This window comes from Patella vulgata, chromosome 3, assembly GCF_932274485.2.
Source record: "Patella vulgata chromosome 3, xgPatVulg1.2, whole genome shotgun sequence".
Lineage (NCBI taxonomy): Eukaryota > Metazoa > Mollusca > Gastropoda > Patellidae > Patella > Patella vulgata.
Window position 1 is genome coordinate 55,758,100 of NC_065881.2, and position 21,564 is coordinate 55,779,663.

The 21,564-nt window shown below is 30.8% G+C and overlaps 1 protein-coding gene across 1 annotated transcript in view; it reads left to right on the forward strand.

Annotated features, from left to right (window-relative positions):
• The window catches only part of LOC126814911 (slit homolog 2 protein), a 116,436-nt gene that overhangs the window by 78,054 nt on the left and 16,818 nt on the right, over window positions 1-21,564 (forward strand). The window contains exons 11-31 of the mRNA XM_050540358.1: window positions 486-557; window positions 958-1,029; window positions 1,361-1,432; window positions 7,129-7,200; window positions 7,961-8,032; window positions 8,354-8,517; window positions 9,143-9,293; window positions 9,761-9,835; window positions 11,209-11,280; window positions 12,672-12,743; window positions 13,311-13,382; window positions 15,163-15,234; window positions 16,352-16,515; window positions 16,649-16,708; window positions 16,965-17,097; window positions 17,846-17,914; window positions 18,465-18,536; window positions 18,726-18,797; window positions 18,932-19,003; window positions 20,802-20,965; window positions 21,107-21,323. Of these exons, the coding sequence (XP_050396315.1) occupies window positions 486-557; window positions 958-1,029; window positions 1,361-1,432; window positions 7,129-7,200; window positions 7,961-8,032; window positions 8,354-8,517; window positions 9,143-9,293; window positions 9,761-9,835; window positions 11,209-11,280; window positions 12,672-12,743; window positions 13,311-13,382; window positions 15,163-15,234; window positions 16,352-16,515; window positions 16,649-16,708; window positions 16,965-17,097; window positions 17,846-17,914; window positions 18,465-18,536; window positions 18,726-18,797; window positions 18,932-19,003; window positions 20,802-20,965; window positions 21,107-21,323 (2,061 nt within the window). The remainder of the gene's footprint in view (window positions 1-485; window positions 558-957; window positions 1,030-1,360; window positions 1,433-7,128; window positions 7,201-7,960; window positions 8,033-8,353; window positions 8,518-9,142; window positions 9,294-9,760; window positions 9,836-11,208; window positions 11,281-12,671; window positions 12,744-13,310; window positions 13,383-15,162; window positions 15,235-16,351; window positions 16,516-16,648; window positions 16,709-16,964; window positions 17,098-17,845; window positions 17,915-18,464; window positions 18,537-18,725; window positions 18,798-18,931; window positions 19,004-20,801; window positions 20,966-21,106; window positions 21,324-21,564) is intronic.

Below are 21,564 nucleotides of genomic sequence, written 5' to 3' on the forward strand. Positions count from 1 at the left end.
TAAGACTAAACTAGACCAAACCAGCCTTTACATTTACTACACAATTTCTAATACTTATATTGGAAATAAATACATAAATAAAGTTTTCTACCACTCGTTTTTGACTCCATGATTTAGCTAGAAATCGTTAAATTGTTTTTTTATATTTATAATATTCTGATCAAATGGCATAGAGATCATACTATTCAGTAGATTTTTCTCATATTTTTATGCGCTTACATGTATTGATATTCAGCATTCAAAAAAGCTTGTGAGCATGATAAAGGTTACAGTCCTTAATGTATTTGTTTTCAAATCTAGTAAGAGGCATTCAGGTTATGAGAGGACAAACCCCATAAATATACAGAGAAGTGCCCAATTGGCTGAAAAACTCTGTAATGATATGCAACAACAACCTTTTCAGCCCTACTGAGGGTTGTCCGGTAATGAATAGAGAATGGGTTTCAGATGGGATTAAATCATTATGTTTTTATTTTCTTTTTAAGTCGAATGGAGCAGAATCATATCACAGAGATACCATCCAGGGTATTTGAAGATATGAAGAAACTCAGAAGAATGTAAGTTTTATCTTATTGCAGTTTTTATGCACCAATGTTAAAATGTGGTTGTATTACAAACTTCACTAAGAATTATTAGGATTTTTTCACCTTGTAACGCTAAACATGTCATTTGATTTACTATCGGCTATGTGAAGCTCTCTCACAGATAAGCCTACGGACAATTGGCTTCCATTAGAAGTAAAAAGGCCTTTAAAAACGTAATTAGCTGGACTTTACTTCAGATGCATAAAAAGATTTAAGCTGCAAAAGACCCCGATAACTAATATCTCTCATTTTCTCAATCAGTTCTCTGGAAAATTTAGGTACTTTGACTCTGTGATACCAAATCCTGGCTAACCAATCGTCAAATGATGTGCATGATGTGCTATATTTATGATTTTCTTTTAACGGCTTTCAGAGATTTTAGCAATAACCAGATAGCTTATTTAGCGCCAGATGCCTTTGCTGGATTACATTCTCTTAGTTCACTGTAAGTATAATTTGTATACCGATATATGTAAGGTGAGGGGTTGGGAGTGGTCATAATTCAATTTAAGGAATAGAATGCATCAAGAAAAATATAGTTCAGACTAATTAAATCTTACTAAACTATACTGCTATTCTGGTCTGGTAAATCTTGCTAATATAATTATGAATGTAGGTGTGTGTCAAAGACTAGAGGGATGACATAATTTCTGTAAACAGATGAAAAAACTCAGATATGTACATGCATAAAGATAAATAGTATATTAAGGTATGAAACATTGGATATTAAGATAAACTACTGTTTTTATATTTACATTGCACATTATCTATTATAGTGTATTATATGGTAATAAAATAGTGGATCTACCACCTGGTGTATTTAGTGGATTACGTAAATTACAATTATTGTAAGTATTCTTATATTTAGAAATTATAATTATTAAGCATATTATCATTATTATTTAATATTTTATTATTGAAACTGTTATATAATAACAATAATAATAATAATAGTAAATTCTTATATTGCACACCGATCCATCAAAGCTAATGCTCAAGTCTCATTTAGCTCACCACATATCACAAGATAAAAATATAGTTAATGTTAATCTGCATAGCAGTGATACAGAAAATTGTGTTTCTTTAGAATACTGGCGACCCTTACAGTATACAACACAAACAACAGTGGTCCAAGGACGGAACCTTGGGTTACTCCATTCATTTACTTATTTGTACAGATTGCGAGCACCCAATAAGGTATGACTGAAACCAATTCAAAGCATTTTCCGATATTCTAAATTCACCATTTAATTTCTGGAGGAGTACAGATGGATCGATGGTGTCGAATGAAGCAGATAAAACCAGCATTACAAGGCAGCCACAATCACCTTCATTAGCAGCCTATCTGATGTGATTTACAACCTTTAACAGTGCAATCTTTCACTAGGAAATGGTCAGATGCACTTTTCAATTATGAAACAGTTCTACCTACATTAAAATATAAACAAAATAAAATAAACAAAATAAAATACACAGAAATCCATATAAACTACAGTTATTGTAAGAATCCCACTCTTTAACCTTATGAATTGCATTTATTGTTACATTCTTACTCTTAATCCTAAAGATTCTTGCTCACCTTATGGGGGGTTGAATTGCCAAATGGTTAGCGCGTCCATGCTGTATCATAATGTCTGTCATGGAGTCAACTGACGTGGTTTCGATTTCCAGGTTGTACGTGACAAGGAGTAGAGTCGCCTGTCCAGCCTCTTGGGTTTTTTTTTCTAGGTCCCCCGGTTTCCTCCCACTGCTAAAGTCCCCTACATGCAATCGACTTATTGAAATAAAATTGAACCATATGTTACCAGTTTTTGTCAAGTGGACGTTAAACACCATTTCTCTCTTTCTCTAAATTATTGGAAGATTCTTGGTCCTTAAAATTAATTTTATTGTAGTAAGATTCTTACTTCTTAAAGTTGGACTTTAAACCTCATTTCGTTTCACTGCATTTATATACTGATCGTCAATCTCTTGAAAAGTTAAAAACCACTAATCTACATTGTATTTAAAATATTGACATGTTAACATTCCTACCTGAACATGCATATGTCCTTTGACTTACACTTCACATGACTGAAGTATTGCCCAGATAGTACATGACAAGTTAAGATGTGTACATACAATACAAATGATAGTCTTGTCTGATGTACAAACAAATCCGATCAATCAATGTCTTAGTGATCAGGAATTATATAAGGCTTCCCAGGATGTTAATAATTAAGAGTTGAATGCTGAAAATGGAGAACAAGGTTATCAAGAAGAAAGTAGTTTACAGCACTAGAATTTTTTTACATAATTAAACATAGTTGCAAAAATGCTTTCATATTCCATAGCAAGATTTAATTAGGCAATCAGAACATTTACTAATTGGCAAAACAATTGGCGTGCTGTATCAAAAATAACGCTTAAACAAAACAAGTTTACAAGTTGGAAAAAAAGTAAAAAAGAGGAAACAATGTATAAGTTGATTTTGGCTATATATTATTACCGTAGCCTACTGTATTAATTTGATTACTACAAAGTTATTTGAATTTCTTTGTTATACTTTTTGCATTCATTTTCAAATATCTTTAACCTATTCATTATAATATTAGTGGCTCTAGTGGAGATTATCAAAACTTCATTGTGTAATAAATGACTTTTGTCTTAATTGATAAGAAAGTTCATTCACTCCTGCTTCATATGTATGAAGTCACAATATAATTTAAAAATTTTACCCAAGCTTAACGTAACAGAAGCCTTATTGATAGATTAGTCAATTGTATTCATGGAAATGATTTCACTGAAAATAGAAAAGTATTAGGTGAGAAAATGAAACAGCTTATAATATCACATCGGAAGATTGTGAAGCATTGGTTTAGACTAAGGTATATTTGAGAGTGATTCACTAAAGCAACTTCAAGACATTGATCAGTATGTAGTAGGAAAAAACCTTGCAATAATGGCAAGGGTTAGGTTATACTTCCAAATACAAGTATGCTGTACACTGTATTACAATATACAGGAGACAAATCATGATTAATTAAAGCAAGAGCCTTCAGAGACACAGAAACGCACTCAAGTTGTCTGTGTTGCTATACAAAATTTCATAGAATTTAGGTGATGGTATCTAATTAAAGTAATATATCACTTTCAGTTGTAAAGCCCACTTAACGAATGTACATAAGTTATTATATACACTGAAGTTCTATAGAGTTGTTTAGTAAAATGTGAAGCGGGACCGTGGGTGACTTATATCCTTCAAGATTATTAACACTGTCAATGTCATTCAAATATCTGTAATGTGTGAATATAATTTGTTTAATTAATGTCCTATCAGACTGTCATGTTTTAAATGGGGGTTTACATAGACTATTCCTGCAGCCCAATCCCATTCACAGATACTGCATAAAATATTATTTTGCCCTGAAATGCCATGTAATACATGTCTGCTTGTCGTCATACCACAGATAAAGTTCAGTATGAAGACATATAATCGTTTGCTATTAGACATCGAGTTTCTCTTAAGTCTGACATCGAGATTCTCTGAAGTCTGATTAAATATTGTCAGGCATTCAGTGGATGAGCATCTCATCTGTGAGCAAACGGACACAGATCTATGGCGGGATTTAAGGGCCAAAACTAAATGTATGTTGAAAGTGTTATTATACATCATAGAAAATACCTAATACCTAAGATGCAAAATACATATGTCGTTTATAATGATAAATACATAATACCGTTAAAGTAAAAGTCAAATGTCAAATTACAAATGTTTTTTGGAAAAAATCCACTAATGTGCACAACCTTTTCACAATACACACTTCAACAAAGCAACTTTGCAAAATGACATTTGTCTTTTGTGTTTTGCATCTAGAGTTCTTGAGGTCAACGGTCAAAGGACATGTATTTTGTATTTTCTATGATGTATAATAACACTTTCAACATACATTTAGTTTTGGCCCTTAAATCCCGCCATACAAATCTGATATAAGACTCGAAAATACAAATGCACAACCAGTCGACATTATACAAAATAAGACACTAATCAACTAATTACAATTATCTATTACCATATTACCTACTTCAAAAACAGAACCAATATATCACACAAGATATCATTACACCTTCGATTTTCATTTAACATCTGGACAATATTTAATTTTTGCTGGGTTTGGTTGATATAACTAACCAGTAATAAATCATATAATTTTTTGCTTTTTTGATTCTTGTTCAATTATGCAGTATGGTAATTCTGTCATTTTGAAAACCTACTGCGCAGTAATAGTAGAAAAAGTCTATCATCTTGAAAATATGCTATAAACAAGGACCACCATCTTGAATCACTAGTACCGATATGTACTAATAGGTAAAATATTGGTTAGTGTAACATGAAAGGATGATATCCTGACAATAATTGAAGATTTGATAACCTATAGATTATATGATAAAATGTTGAGAAATTTGAAGATAAAGATAATTATCTAGATATGTTTATATGAGAACTCAGGTAGTTTGTTACAATCTTACAAGAATACCTCTGTTGAGTAATACCACACACCGGATATGTAAACTCATAGAAATTTTAATAGAATTTAATTTCAAGTCTTTACTGCATGTTTAATCATTAAAGCTATATTTTATAATAAAGACAGGACATTTTGGTTGTAATTGTTTAAAATTTAAAGAATGTTCTCTAACTTTTGTGAAACATGAAAGGGAAGAGGGGAGTAAGCTGTTGGCTCGCTAACCAGGAGGTCTCTGGTTTGCTCCAGGGGTTGACCGAGAAAGTTCCTCAGATTTTCTGGATGTGTGTTCCCCATGTCATTGGAGCAGGACGAAGGGCGTGAAAAGGAACAATGTATAGTTGTTGGGATGGGATGAAAATGGAGGTCCTGTGTATACATTGGCGTGCACTTAAAAGAACCTGTGACAGTTGGAATTTGAAATAAGAGTAGGCCATAATGCTGCTGTCTTGGCCAAATTTCCCACATAGCACACTGTATGGTGTATGCCCATCTTCATAATCCCAGTCTGTGCAGAAAAGTAGGATATTAAACCCATTTCATATATAGGGTAAATTAAGTAGGTTTCTTCAGGTGTTGAGAGGTTGATATCTCTCTATACCAACTATTCTATCTATAATATATATATATATAAGATATTTATTATATTTATTTAGAAGTATAACAGGTGCCATATAATGTATATGATATCTTATATGATGTACAGAAACTTCACTCAACTAATTTATCTCTCTTATGTTTTTGGCAGTCAAATGCTCAAATATTTATAAACTTTTCTCTCTGTAAGTCAAATTTGTTCCAAAATTAAATTTTGAAGAAATAACCTTGTTGCTTTGCATTTTGAACACAGTATATTTCTTTCACATAATACATTTAATGATAACCGATTAAGGTTATTGCTTTGGAAGATTTCGAATGGAACTTTTAACTACAATCAAATTCAGATTGCTTTTGATTAAGTGGATGAGCCAAAGTAAATACTAAAGAATCGTCAAATCACTATTTGATGGTTTGAATTAGGTTTTTCACCCTGCCCATAAATGGTTGAAAAATTTCAACAAATGTTGTCCTATCATTCACTGTGTTATTGCTCTTGACAAAGGCACAAATAGCATTAACTTGGTGTGTGGTCATGCAGGTTTGAATTTGAGCCAGATTTATTATTTATTTCCTGGTCAAAAGTAGTTTGTGAATTATAATACATGAGATTTTAATGAAACTTGTTATGTGCACTTATATCCAAGAGATCTCAGGTTAGTTTGAATTTGAGCAAGATCCATTAATTATTTACTGCTTAAGTTATTGCTAAGTTATGTCCAAAAATAACCTGTAAATGAGATATAGAAAACACTTTTCATCTGATTTTAATGAAACTTGATATTTGGCCATAGATTTCAATTTGAACGAAATTCATTGATTATTTATTGCTCAAGTCATTGGTCTAAACTATGCCAAAATAATTTGTAAATGATATCAAGTTTACATCTTTGTATTTTATTTTAATAAATTGGTATTATGGTCTTATATTACATGAGACTGTGGATATATTTGAATATGGATGCATTTCATTAATTATTCACTGGATCATCTCCATTGGTTTACAAAAAAACACCCAATTCACTCTTCTTCCAATAGTAACTTTTATGGTGCAAAGTTGGAACCCTAAATTTGTCTGTGTTTGACTGCTTTTATTTTCTGGAGGGTTTTGGTGGCCGAGTGGTCTAACATGTGCACTTTGGTTCATAAGGTCTGTTAGTCAGGTTATGGTGTTTCGATTCCCAGCTGGTATGTGACCTCGTGGGTTTTATCAAGTTCCTCCGGTTTCTTCCACTGCTATAGACCCCTACGGAAAAGCAAATAATTAAAATGAAATTAAAAGATATGTTAGTCCAGAAATGATGTGTCATGGACGTTAAACCCCATTTCTCTCTCTCTTTCTTTCATTACTGGAATCTCTAAGTGGGGCTATCTGCAATTTTTACTGCTTGTATTGGTCGAGTATTATTGTATTTGTTATAATATGTTATTATATATTATAGATTGTTGAATGCTAACAAGATAACATGTGTAAGAGAAGACGCTTTTAAAGATTTACACAGTTTAAATTTATTGTAAGTAGAATCAACCTTGTTGGATCTTTAATTGAGATTCAGGCTCTCAGACTAGGATGAACTAGTATATTTTATCCAAATAATGCCATTTTTAGTAACTTTCTTTTAAAACTGTATGTAATTAATTGGGGTCTTTATTTACCTGAAGAAGGGCATATATCCAAACAAATTAAATGATATTCATTTTAACTTTATTTTCTTTCTGTCAATCAATAAAAATTGGATGATAACTTGCCAGTGCAAAATTGACATACTGTAGGTATATTTTTTACATCCCTTGTAAATGTTCCTTGTAGCTACAAAATTTAGCATTATTTTTGGATTGTTTAGGAAATGATTAAAATATTTTAATATGCAGGTAATTGTAATATTAATATAGTTAAAGCCTTTTCCTGAATCACTTAACCTGAAGAATTCTGAGGAAATAATATAAACTAGTGTTAATAGTAACTGTAATTACTAAATTATTTACACATTCTATAGGATTGATACACATATAGCATGGTAACAAGTTAATTACATGTTACCTTGTTTGAAATATGCAGTAATGTTGGCATTAGATTGATAGTTTTTCTTAATTTAGAATTTGTTTTTGAAGAGAAAATTTTGCCTTAGGCGTTTTATATCATCTAAAGATATAATGATGCTACAGAAATGTTCTGTCATTAAAGGAATTGTTTTTATTGATATAGAATGTTTGGTTGTACATCTTAACTTTTTAAACGTTATTGAAATTATAGGTAATTATATTTTATTTCAGATCTTTATATGATAATAAAATCCAATCATTAGCTAATGGTTCATTTACACCATTGAAAAACATTCAAACATTGTAAGTTGATTTTTTAATTTTTATCTATAATGATCTCATTAAGAAAAATTGACATCCCTTAAAGTCATCAAACAGAAATTTGTTGGATGGAAATGTTTGAAATGTAGTGTATGTAAAGCCAGCACCCTGGCATGGTGGAGATATTATATTGAATTTTAATGTATGGATTTGAATGATGCTGTCCTGGATTGGATTTGAATGATGCTGTCCTGGCAAAATTCTTGTCCTTTCTCACAAAGCTGTAGATAGATTGTTGATGTCAAAAGAAAAGAATGGAGCATATAGTTCTATCTGAGGCAAATAGATATAATTTTTTTTCAGGCACTTGGCAAGGAATCCATTTATATGTGATTGTAACTTATTCTGGATGGCCAAATATCTACAGATAAATCCTATTGAAACTAGTGGTGCACGATGTGAATCTCCAAGACGTATGAGTCGTAAAAAAATAGCATCTATAAAACCAAACAAATTTAAGTGCAAAGGTAAGACTGACGCATGCTCTGATATGTTTTGGCTAAAAGGTATCGTACTTTAAAGGCCAAGAATTAATCATCGGTTATCTTCCATTAATGTGTCTTATATGTAGGACAACCTCCAATAAAAAACAGTGAAAAAAAGGATTAGATATAGTCAAACCAATATTTGTCATAACACAACTTATATTTAAAAAATTAATATTCCCCCAAAATAAGATATTACAATACGAAAAGTTAGCCAAGTAGAGGCAAGACACTGGATTGCATGGTAACCCTTTGCCATTTTTTAAGCCCATTGAGCCATCAACTTCAAGGCCTTTGTCATCCGTCCATCTACAGAATGTGAGCTGTCAAGCTTTTCGTTCATACAAAGTAAATATCATGAGTTGTTTTGTCCCTAGCCGGATAGTGCTTTCAATGTACATGGACTAAAAACCATTATGAGAAAGCTGGTCCTAAAGTTGAAGCTAGGAATACTTAAAGTGGATGTTATGGAAAGGCTTCTTATATGTTTTTTCTTTCACAGATAACTTTACATCTATTCACATTTTATTCATAACTGATGACTATTCAGATTTATTATTAGAAAACAATATTATAATCGTTGTTGAAATATTTGTTTTATTTAAAGGAGCTGAAGTACATCGTACAGCTAATGCTGGTAATTGTATGATAGATCGAGAGTGTCCACAACAATGTACATGTATAGGTACAACAGTTGATTGTTCAGGACGTGGTCTAAAAACACTACCCCAGTTCTTACCCATGTACACTACAGAGCTGTAAGTTACACTTTACTGTTTCTTTTATAATTACATAAGCAAATTTTAAATGTATACCATTAAAGATGCACTATGTAAGATTTAAATGTTCTGCTTGATGTTCTGAATATATTGAAAATTTTGAGCCAAGTTAAGAGTGCTTGAAGCTTTGATGTAAATAGTTTTCATTCATAAAATAATAAACAAAGACTTGATTATCCATTTTAACATTATATTATTAAATGATGCAAGTGTTCCAATCCATTTAATATCTCTGCCATCCAATGGCCTAAAGACTTGATAATGGGCTTGTCATGTGAATAAATGCCTAAATAATAATTTATATAATACTTGAAGCCTGATAAAAGACCTAAAAAATAGGCAGATTTAGCTTTTACATAATACATATTTTGTAATTCAAATAAATTTCAAAAATACAAAACAAAGAAAACACCACACATATACGTAATGTATAATGTATTTTACAGGAAACTAGGAGACAATGAAATAACAAGAGTAAAAGCAGAAGGGTTGTTTAGTAAGCTCAGTAATCTACAAGTATTGTAAGTATTATTATTATATACTGTTACTGAACAACAGTCAAAGGTCATCTAGTGGACATTTTACTTTATCTACCACTGAAACAATGTACAATCTGCTTTATTGAAATACTTGTATGTGACTTCAAAAATAAACATAGAACATTTTTACAATAGAATATTTGGTAGAAAAACCTGCTATAATATATTTAATGTTTTCTATACTTGTGATGTAGAAATGTTCAAATCTAAGTATTCCCAGCTGTACATTTGTAAACATAAGACCAATTCACTTGTTTGAAAATAATGTGCATTATTTTGAACAAAATAGGTTTTTTGTATAACAGGCTTTATACACATAATAAATGGAGATACAGTGTTTACTACTTCACCGTTTGTATACATTTATTTTTTAAACTACAACACGACACGATGAAATGTACACATAACATGATATTAACATAAACAGCTGGAAATCTTGTGATATTCTATCTTGAGATGCTGCAACATAATTATCTTAATAACCTCACTTCAACATCTCAGACCCCTAATTAATATTTTGAAATTTTGAGAACTAATATCAAGACATTTCAAGATTTTTGACTTAGTTAGCTCAAGATCTGTTATACAATCTGAGATCTTGACTTAATTAGCACAAGAGTTTCTGTAATAGAATCTGAGATCATTGGCTCAAGATCTGTTATAGAATTTAAGATCCTTAGTTCAAGACTTCCTGACATACAGATATCGGATGATCGTATCTGGACATCCCTCATAAGTATCATGAAATCAAGATATCTTTACATAATGTTCTCAGGAGTTCAGGATCTCAAGTTCTAAGTATCTTTTGAGGGTTTTGATTAGTCAGTAAATCTAGAGTTGACCAATAAAATTCTGAGCATTACTGAGCACCATAGGCGTACGAGCTGGGGGGGGGGGGGGGCGGCCGCCACCCCATTTTGGGCACCAAATGCTGGGAAAAGCTGGGAAAATTTGGGCACACAATTATTGTACTTTGTAAAAGTTGTATAAAAAAATATTGTGTTCTTGAATGTGTCCAATTTAACAGCGAATTTATTATTATTATGTAACATACTAAGAACCTAACTACATTTTTTGGGCACCAACCACCACCGCCCCCGCCCCCCCTCAATCAAAAATTTGCCCGTACGCCTATGCTTAGCACTCCTGATAACACATTTCTTTAAACTGTGATGTAGTGAAGTAAATAACCAAATGGATTGAATAAAAGTTTGGAATAATCTGATTTGGACTGCCATCTAATACATTAATGTGTGGATATAATGTATGGTTAATAATAATTGTATAATATTTGGATGTACTATTCTATGTTTTGAGTCTGTATATTTGTCTACTGTTTGTGTTTATGTTTCTAGAGAATTAAATGACAATAAGATAGAAATAATAGAAGAAGGTACATTTGCTGGAGCCAGTCAACTAACGGATTTGTAAGTATAACTATTAACTTTGTTGCCAAAACTAGAATAATGAAAGGGTGTAGATTGTACCCAGACTAAACAATACAATCATTCTATGATTAAATTCTTCTTTATCAAACAAATCAATTTGCTCAGTCTTGTTTTACTTACTTACGTAGCACGCTGACAAACACTTAAAGGGCAACTGCTACATTTTAAAGCTAGTACCATAATTAGTTATGATTATATTATTGGTGATAATTAAACATTAAGATAGAGAGGGCATTCCTCATAAACTAGGTTATTTTGGGACTGACATATATATATATATACTTAAATTATTTTCCTTGTGATCTTTAGGAGTGAGAGGAAGCCTGGGGTTGAAACCATGTCACTTGACTCAATGACAGACCTTATTATCTAAAGCACACATGTTAGATCATTCAGCCACCAAGCCACTCTAAATTACAATTCATGAAGTAGCCATGATATATTTTATAGAATAGTGAATGTTTTATGATTAATGTAATAACACACCTAGGTCACATTAGCTTCATGTTGGGTTTTATATCACATCAGTCACAGGGATTACATTTGACCTGAATCTCGTGACATTAATTCCCTGTTATATTTTATTATACTCTACTGTAAAGCATTCTCTATATTTTTATGCCATGCACAACTTTCGCTTCACACACTGACGTAATTATAATTATTCAATTCAATGTCAATTTTTCAGGTGTTGGAAGTTTTTGGAAATATTTGTGAAAATAAAAAATTTAACAGCCATTATTTTCAGTGAAATTAACAAAATTTAACAGCCATTATTTACAGTGAAATTAACAAAATTTAACAGTAATTATTTACAGTGAATGGTTATTGATTTATTGATTTTTAATCAAATCAAAATAAGACAGATATTTTGAATTGTTTTTTTATCATAACAAACATGTAAGAGAAAATGGAGAAAAAAAGGCATATTGGGATATATGGGTGGTATTCCATTAATATTTTATTAACATAAATAATAAGGGAAATAAATGTCACTTTTTTCTGGTTTTACAAATTTATGAGAAGTTTGATTTATCTGTTATTGGATTCTCACACTTTTTAAAACAAATTGTTTGTTTGTTTATGTTAGATATAGTTATAGACTCTCCCTATTGGTCTCTAGATTCTAAATGATTTGCCTGAATTGTTTATGATTTTCAGGAGTTTTTTTTAATTCAAGTAGACATAATGATTGTAATCATTGAAAGTATTTTGAAATTTAATGGTATTTAGGTTTGAGTTAGAAAAAGATTAAGATAAAAGTTAAAAACTTTCTGGTTCACATAATCTAAGACCTTATCGCGTGTCTTTGCTGGGTGTGGTTGTTGTGATCTGAAAAGTCTAAGAATTTTGCTCTCTTTTTTTTTCAGACAATTAACCAATAACCGTTTAACACAGTTATCTGGGAAAATATTTGCTGGTTTAGAAAATGTGAAAACTCTGTAAGTGTAAATATGTAAAATGTGTTGTTAAAATTTTTTACTAATCAGAAGTATGAGTCAAGCATACACAATAAAATATAAGTGTACATTAAAATATGCCATCAAGATGGCCATATACAAGCTAGTTGAAGAACATGGATGATATTAATCTAGGACAGCAGGATTGCATAGCATTCACACTTTCTAACCAAACCGGTCTTTACTTCTAACAGTCACAGGTTATACTTAGTAATGCACATAAATCCTACTTAAATTCAAAGATTTCAATAAAACAATAAAATATTTCATGCTAAGGTGTTCAGAGGGCCAAGATAAGCCAGCTTAATTAGAAAAATACAGGTAGCCAGTTTTTAACCTGGGTTAGGCCCTATTTGGTGCACCTTTGCATTCAGAAGACAAATTTAATCTTTCTTAACAATTGTCTGCAATTTCAAACCAGATTAAGTTATGCCTTTAACGACATATAAGATGCATTTTAGTATTTAGATTCTTTCTATATATATTCATACTGTTCTAGTGATGTATTGTTTTATCACCTTTCTGAAAAAATTATTTACTTTATTGTAGAATGTTACGAGGTAATAAAATTACGTGTATCAATAACTCTACATTTACAGAAACACCCAGATTAAGATTATTGTAAGTATATTTTAGTATTTAACAAACTGGATACGAGGTTAGGTATGGGGAAGGTGAAGCACCAAAATAGGCCATGCTTAAAGATCTCTTCCAGAAAAAAAATTGTGGAATCATCAATATGGCTCCTTTATTCAAGCATCAAATTAGAAACTATCTCTACTCTCCTCTCAATTTCCAGTAGCATTTTTTCCCATACATTTTGCTTGGTCTATCATGATTTACGATGGCAATAATAAATCTTACCTTCCAGAGGTGATTCATGCTTACCATTATTCCCTTAAGATATTTATGACACTTTGATATGTTATTTAATTGTTATGAATTGTAGCAAGGGTTAGTTATTTGGTGTTATTTCAAGCATGACCCATTTCATTTGACTAATTAACCATTGATTGTTCGAACCAACTTTGTCAGGTTCAGGAATCGTAATAATTTTACACTTAAAACTAAGAGACCAATTGTGGCTAAAGAGTAAAACGTACACTATGCTAATGGTTTCGCTTCATTCTTGTATCTAGAATGCCTTCATGTAAACTTATTTGAATATATGTATACCCAGTTATATTTTGAAGAGAAAATCAAAATATTATACTCTATATTTTTCACCCTTTTGGAAATGAAAGTAAAATGTAAAAATTTATGTAGTATGTATAAAATATTTTTATAGACAAACTTTTGTATTATCAGGGCCCGAAAAATTCTTAAACCATTATGTGATAATGTTCAGTGTTTTTCTTTTGAAAAAAGCCTGATTTCACTTGTCAAATATATTCCTTATTACCTTTACAAGTCAAAGAAAATCTCATTTCATTTTGTTTTTACTCTGATAAAACAATAATTCACTGTAATCTATTATGGCCTTTTGGAGATAAGTTTTTCCTTTGAAACATCATAAGAAAAATGGTTTTGTGAGAACATAGAAATAATTATTTAGTTTTTTTTCTCTTGGTTCTAGCATGTCAACATTTGCTTCATTTTCATTTTCTAATAGAAGTTGCTTTTGCTTTTCACCAGTTTTTAACCGGTAAAATATATTTACAATAAACTGAGTAGATGGCTTTAGTTTTATTAAATTGAGTAAACACTTAAATATAGCCATTTTTGCAAAGCAGTGGGTGTAGTAATTAAAGAAATAATGTGACGAAGCAATCTCAATAAGATAATCCATGTGCTCAACGGAAAACAGATAATGAAATCAAACCTCAAACTCACCAATTTCAGAACTGCATTGGCCGAGAAAGTTCATTCAGATTTTCTGGCATGGTTTCCCCTTGTCAGTGATGCAGGATGGAGGGCCTAATAAGGACAGCTGTCTAGTCGTTCGGATGGGACGAAAAACTGAGGTCCCGTGTACACATTGGCATACACGTAAAAGATCTTTTGGCAGTTGGAATTCGATATAAGAGTAGGCCGTAGTGCCGCTGCCCGGGCAAAATTTCCCTCATAGTACACTGTATGGCGTATGCCTGTCTTCATTAGCCAAGGTTAGGAACAGAACAGTAGAATGTTAAACCTCATTTCATTTCATTTCATTTCCAATTTCAGAAATTTTGAACATGTCCATAAAGTTTGATTGGCAAAGCACCATTATTTACACATCTGTTCTACAAGGACACTAATCTAAAGTATATAAAACTGATAAAAGTATTACAGATATTGTCTTTGCATGTCCCTTGTAATCTTATAGAGTATGTTGAGTTGTTGTGGAAGAAGAGTGTATAATAATGTTAACATATGGTTTATATAATCGACTAGTTTAATGTATATATTTATATTGTAGGTCTATCTATGATAATCAAATCAGGTGTATTATGAAAGGATCATTTGATAGATTGTACTACCTCTCAACTTTGTAAGTATACAAAATAAATATTTGATTGAAGCTTCCATCAAAAATGGGTTTTACATAAACAAAACTTTAATGGATCTTGGCTAAAAATTAAAAGATTTCTGACATGTTCATGAATAGTAGACACTATAAAATCATAATATCATATTATTTGAACTTTATTTCAAAAGTAAGCGTCAAGATTCTCTCTTTATATAGATATGAAATATTTGTTACATTCAGGTACTTTTTGTAAACTACAACATTTTTATATGACCATATTTTCATTATCACCCCTGTCCCACAATTTGATTGTGGACGCTCTACAGATCACAATTTTTATTTGATTGTAACGAAACTTGAAATATAGGTCTATCTCCCAAAGATCTCGGTTCCTATCAATATTGGCATGTATCGGACCATAACTTCATGAAAAATGGCCCCTGATTGTACGATAAATCACGTTTTTAGATTGTGAACACTCTAGAGGTCACAATTTTAAGCTGATTTTTATAAATTTTGAAATGCATGTTTGTAACCCAAACTCGCACATAGTGGATCGTAACTTCCTGAATTATGGCTCCTGATTGTACGAAAAATTGAGTTTTTAGCTTGTAGTCCCTCTAGAGGTCACAATTATTATCCGATTTAAAAACCCTTCGAATATATCATCATTACACTGTAATGTCGGTTGAGTTCAAATTTCGTGAATTATGGCCCCTGATAGTACAAAAAATTGTGGGGTTTTCTTTTAGTTTGGTCTCTAACCATCTCTTGCAAAATGTTGGCGTATCATTTGTGTTTTCTGCAATATGTTTCTTTAGGCATTGAATAAATAAAGGAGGAATTTGAATCTTATCAAAACACTTACTATATGCAATTATATAATTGTTACTATTCACCTTAAAAGTTATTTTTATATTATAAGTTTATTTATTGATAGATGGTGGAACAAAGATGTTTTGTTACATAATATCTGTGAAATGTCAGAATTTATCAATTATATTTTGTGATATCATCTTGTGAACTTGTTGCAAAGCCACATGTGAAATATCAATCCTCAAAGCTCTCTTGATAAGATAAATACAATATTTGTAAAAATAACAGGCAATATCCTCTGTGTAATTTTACCTTATTTCAGAAATCTAATGGCCAACCCTTTCAACTGTAATTGTCATTTGGGATGGTTATCTAAATGGTTAAAACAACGTAATGTTATAACAGGAACACCAACGTGTTTCGCTCCACACATACATAAAAATACACCTATACAAGATCTAAAAGAAAAAGACTTTGTTTGTGAAGGTAATAATTCACAATTTTTTTATTTTTCAAATTCCGAAATTGTTTTACATATTTTGCTAAAATCAATGATTTTTGCCCCAAATATGTAGCAATGTTTTTATATTTGTAGAAAACAATAATTTTATATTTGTAGAAAACAATGATGTGGGATGTAATGTTGGTATACCTGGATGCTGTCATGATAGTAATATGAGTAAGACTGATTTTGTTTACATTCTTATATGATAAGCACTTATCTGATATGTGGATGCTCAGTTGAAAATTCTGAAATTCAGTTCTCTTAACCCAATCATTGACTATCAAATAAAACACACAAAAGATCTCACCCTGGTTTTTAAATTGGGAAAATTCTAGTTGAGTTTCTTAGAAAAAATGACTGAATTAATGATTGTCTTGATAGTATCTCTGAAAAAAGATTTTTTTTATATTGTATTATTATATTTAATTAGTTACAGAAGAGAATAGTTGTGATCCTAGAGCTTATTGTCCTCCTAAATGTTCATGTAAAGGTACTGTTGTTAGATGTAGTCGTCAAGAACTGACTGAAATACCTAAATACATTCCACTTGATACAACAGAATTGTAAGTAGATCATTTCTTTTTTTATCTTACTTAATTGAGTATTTAAATTTTAGAAATGTGTAGTTTTTATACATATAGCTTGTTTGAAATATAATTTTTTGATTTAAAAAAAAACACAAATTAAATTTCATTTCAAAAGTAGAATTTTTTCATTTCACACTTGACAATCATTGAAAATTTTATCATTTACTTTCATAGAATATGGCCCTCACAATTATAAAAAAGGAAATCATAAACTATTTTCACATTTATACCACTAAATCTGTGTTTTATGATCTCTCTAAAACTATCAAATACATCATTTTGTATATCTTGGATCCACCCAAAAAAATACAAATACCAGTAAATAAATAAATGTACATGGATGATTAGTTTCAGCTCAAAAGTGTCATGTCCACTTTGATAATGTCATCAATATCAAACGTCCAAAATATATTGAAACGTTAGTTTGATAACCAAGATAAAGAAATCAACTGATGAATATATTAAAATTGGTTCGTCTCATGTGTCAGTAGAATGTTCAAACATGGATAATGGCACTTTTAGACTTGGTAGTTTGTAAGGCCTTCATTGACGTGGATACCAGATGAATTTTTGATAATAATCACCATTCATGTATGTTTCTTATGGATTAGATATTTCATACATTTGGTGGTTTTCTTGTAACAATGAAACTGGATATTATGGGCCTTTAAGAGCCATTTTGATTTACTATTGTAAGGGACACAACTCTGTTTTTATCTTGTAGATATTTGGATGTGAACTCGATAATTCGTATACCAAATGAAATTGGTTTATTAACAAAATTAAACAGATTGTAAGTAGAATAATTTTACAATATCAAACTTAAATTAACAGTCCCAAATTTTGAATCATACCACACACAGGAATCGCCCATTTACTTTGCCTGAAAATTTTGGCTTAAAATATTGAGCTGTTCAGATACCGTCACCAAAATTGCTTGACTGGGTTACATAATGCACATATGGGTGTATTACTCATGTGTGATGTTATTTTAGACTCACTGTCAGTTTGCAAACTGAGCATTTGTATTTCTTTGAATAATGATAATTCATAACTTCAAATAGTTGCCCAAAACTATGGCTGTACTTTACTAATTTAGGAGGCTTCCAAATAGAATTACCAATAAGCAGTTTTATTCACTGAGATATATCTATTATGACTCCTTGAATTGTTTCTTGTTTTATAATATCTTCTTTCCCATTTTTATATTAATATAATAACAAACAAAATAAATATTGTTTTAAAGAGTTATATATACTATTAGTGTGATAATGCCTTAGAAATAGTTAAATTCTTCTAAATCTTTCATGATAAGCTTCATTTCAATGTATTATTTGTTACAGGGATTTGAGTCATAATAAATTGATTACATTACAAGAATCTGTATTTAGCAATTTAACAAACTTAGAAACATTGTAAGTATCTTAAAATGTTGTTCAGTTTTACAATATCAAATCAAATTGTCAATAATGTGAACAAAGATGTTCTTCTGCTTTTTCTCACAGAAAAATGCCACATTCAATGGTTGAATATTAAACTATATAATGGTTTCAAGTAAATCAGTCAAATGTGATCGTTTAATTTAATGAAGATTTTATTTTCAGAATTTTAAGTTACAACAAATTGCAGTGCATAGCCGCTTCAAGTTTTAAATCATTAGAAAAACTTCGAATTTTGTAAGTATGAAGATCTCTTGATATTTGAATAACTAATTTATGCAATAGTAATAGAATATAATAATTCATCAGTTAGTCATGACAGATGTTAAACTTTTATTTTCTTACAATTAAAATGAATCTTAATTTTACAGGTCATTACATGGAAACAATATATCCAGCATTCCTTATGGATCATTTAAAGACCTCACAGCTCTACGACACATGTAAGTTATATATACAATTTTGTTTATAATTATGTTTACAATACCTTAATTTTGTGTATCGTCATATACAATATTATATATGTTTTTCGGCAGTGATGGGATTTCAAAATTTTAGTTGTCAGACATTTTCTTCCCGAAAATAAAGGGACATAACTCTTATCGTTATTTAAGCAGGCGTTTTCAAACCACAATTAAGAATCACGTGTCAACAAATTATTCAAATTCATACGTAATAAAAAAAAATTAGATGCACCTCGTAATTTTTCATATTTAATTCAAATTTATGTCGATAATATTCCTAAAAAATTACATGACATCATAATACCATAGAATGAAAGCGTGCCGACTATTGCCCATCCGTACCGGTTTCAAATTCCCCCAAAATTACCGTATTTTTCAGGTCATAAGTCGATATATTTTTCAGCAAAGTCCGGCATTCGTCTTATGCTCCATTTCGATTTATATACAGAAGGTAAAAAAAAATGACATCCTGAAATCTATTTGGCCCTAAACCGTAGTAAACGTCGCTGTAACAGAATGAGTGAGTGACACCAACTGCTAAATAATCCCATTCGACTCTAAGCACACGCTATCGTCTAAAAACAATTACTGTAACTACTTACGTAATTCCAATCGAAATATTCGTCAACATTTATTTAAAAACATAAACCCCATTCAAAATATGATTATAAATCTGACAATATGCCATCAAAATAGAATCTTTTCTGCCGACATCAGCCATATTACATTTGGCACGTTTACACCTCTTAATTCCACGTGTCTCGCGAGATTTCTACTTTCATTTTGCGTGTGTGTGAAATAGCTTTATTTAACTTCGCCTTCCACTGAAGAAATATCACAGACAAGTTATCGGACGCAATGTATATTGATTTTGGGTGTTATATACTATTAGGATATGTGACATATATGACTAATGTCTACGGCCGATATCAAGGAGATTAAAACATGAGACAATGGAGAAATCACAGGTTAATCACATAGATTAAGTTTATTGGATTGATATATAGTTGGACAAAGAGAAGCAATGACTTCTGTTCAGGATTGAATTGATGAATTGTCCGACAAAGAATTAAGTCAGCCAATCAAGGCAGATTAAGTAGTTAATCAAGGTAGGTGTATTGACGGCATAAAACGATAAATATGTTGATTACTTAATTACCTAATCAATCCAGCCTATTATCAACAATAATCGGGTTGAGTGGTAGTTATGCACTCAGTATACTATATTAATTTTGGAATTTTGAATATTATTTACCATGTCTTGATGTCTGATTGGGCATATTCCTGGTCGGACAATTTAGGACGATTGGAAAATAGTGTCGGACATGTCCGGAATATACGGGCAAAATCCCATCACTGTTTTTCGGCCATATACAAAATATTTGTTTACAATATATTTGTTTATCCTTGAAATACAATATATTTGTTTATCCTTGATATACAATATATTTGTTTATCAGTCATATACAATATATTTGTTTATCAGTCATATACAATATATTTGTTTATCAGTCATATACAATATATTTGTTTATCAGTCATATACAATATATTTGTTTATCCTTGATGTACAATATATTTGTCTATCCTTGATATACAATATATTTGTTTATCAGTCGTATCTTACAATGTATTTGTTTATTGGTCATTGGTCATATACAACAATTTGTTTATTGGTCATATACAATATATTTGTTTATTGGTCATATACAATATATTTGTTTATTGGTCATATACAATATATCTGTTATATGGTTTCTACTTTGTATTTATTTAGTGCTCTAGGTGGAAATCCTATGTATTGTGACTGTAATTTAAAATGGCTGTCAGATTGGATAAAGGCAGATTTTATTGAACCTGGTATAGCGCTGTGTATTGGACCTCCACAAATGACACATAAATTATTATTAACCACACCATCCAAATATTTTGAATGTTTAGGTAAGTTGGAATATATTTATTTATGTTTAATTGTACAGATGGAAGATGTATAATATATTTAGGCTTGAATGATACGAACATTATATAATTATTACATAGCTCATAGTTGATGGAGAGTCATTTGTTAATTCTCCATTATAGGAACATTGGATCCAATGATTGCAGAGAAATGTAATGTGTGTATGACAAATCCATGTACTAATGGAGGTACGTGTCATACTGTAGAATTTAAAAACTTTACATGTGAATGTACCACAGCGTTTCATGGTGAAAGATGTGAAAGACAGATAGATGCTTGTTTTGGTAATCCTTGTAATAATGGTGGTAATTGTGAGGTTTTAGAACATGGTAGATTCAGGTATGGTTTTACTCAATACTCTCATAATATCGGTAATACAATTGGTAATTACTATTGGTGTATTGTAAACTTCAGAAACTTTAAAAAGTTAGCAAGTTTGGAGATGGATATGTCTGTCTAGTTTACATGTATCTAGATAAATGATTAGGATATGGTGGGGATCTGCAACACTCCACTGAATGAGTCAAAGAGCCTCTTTGAAAGAGGTCGGATAAACCAATTTATTCTCTGTCCCTACTGG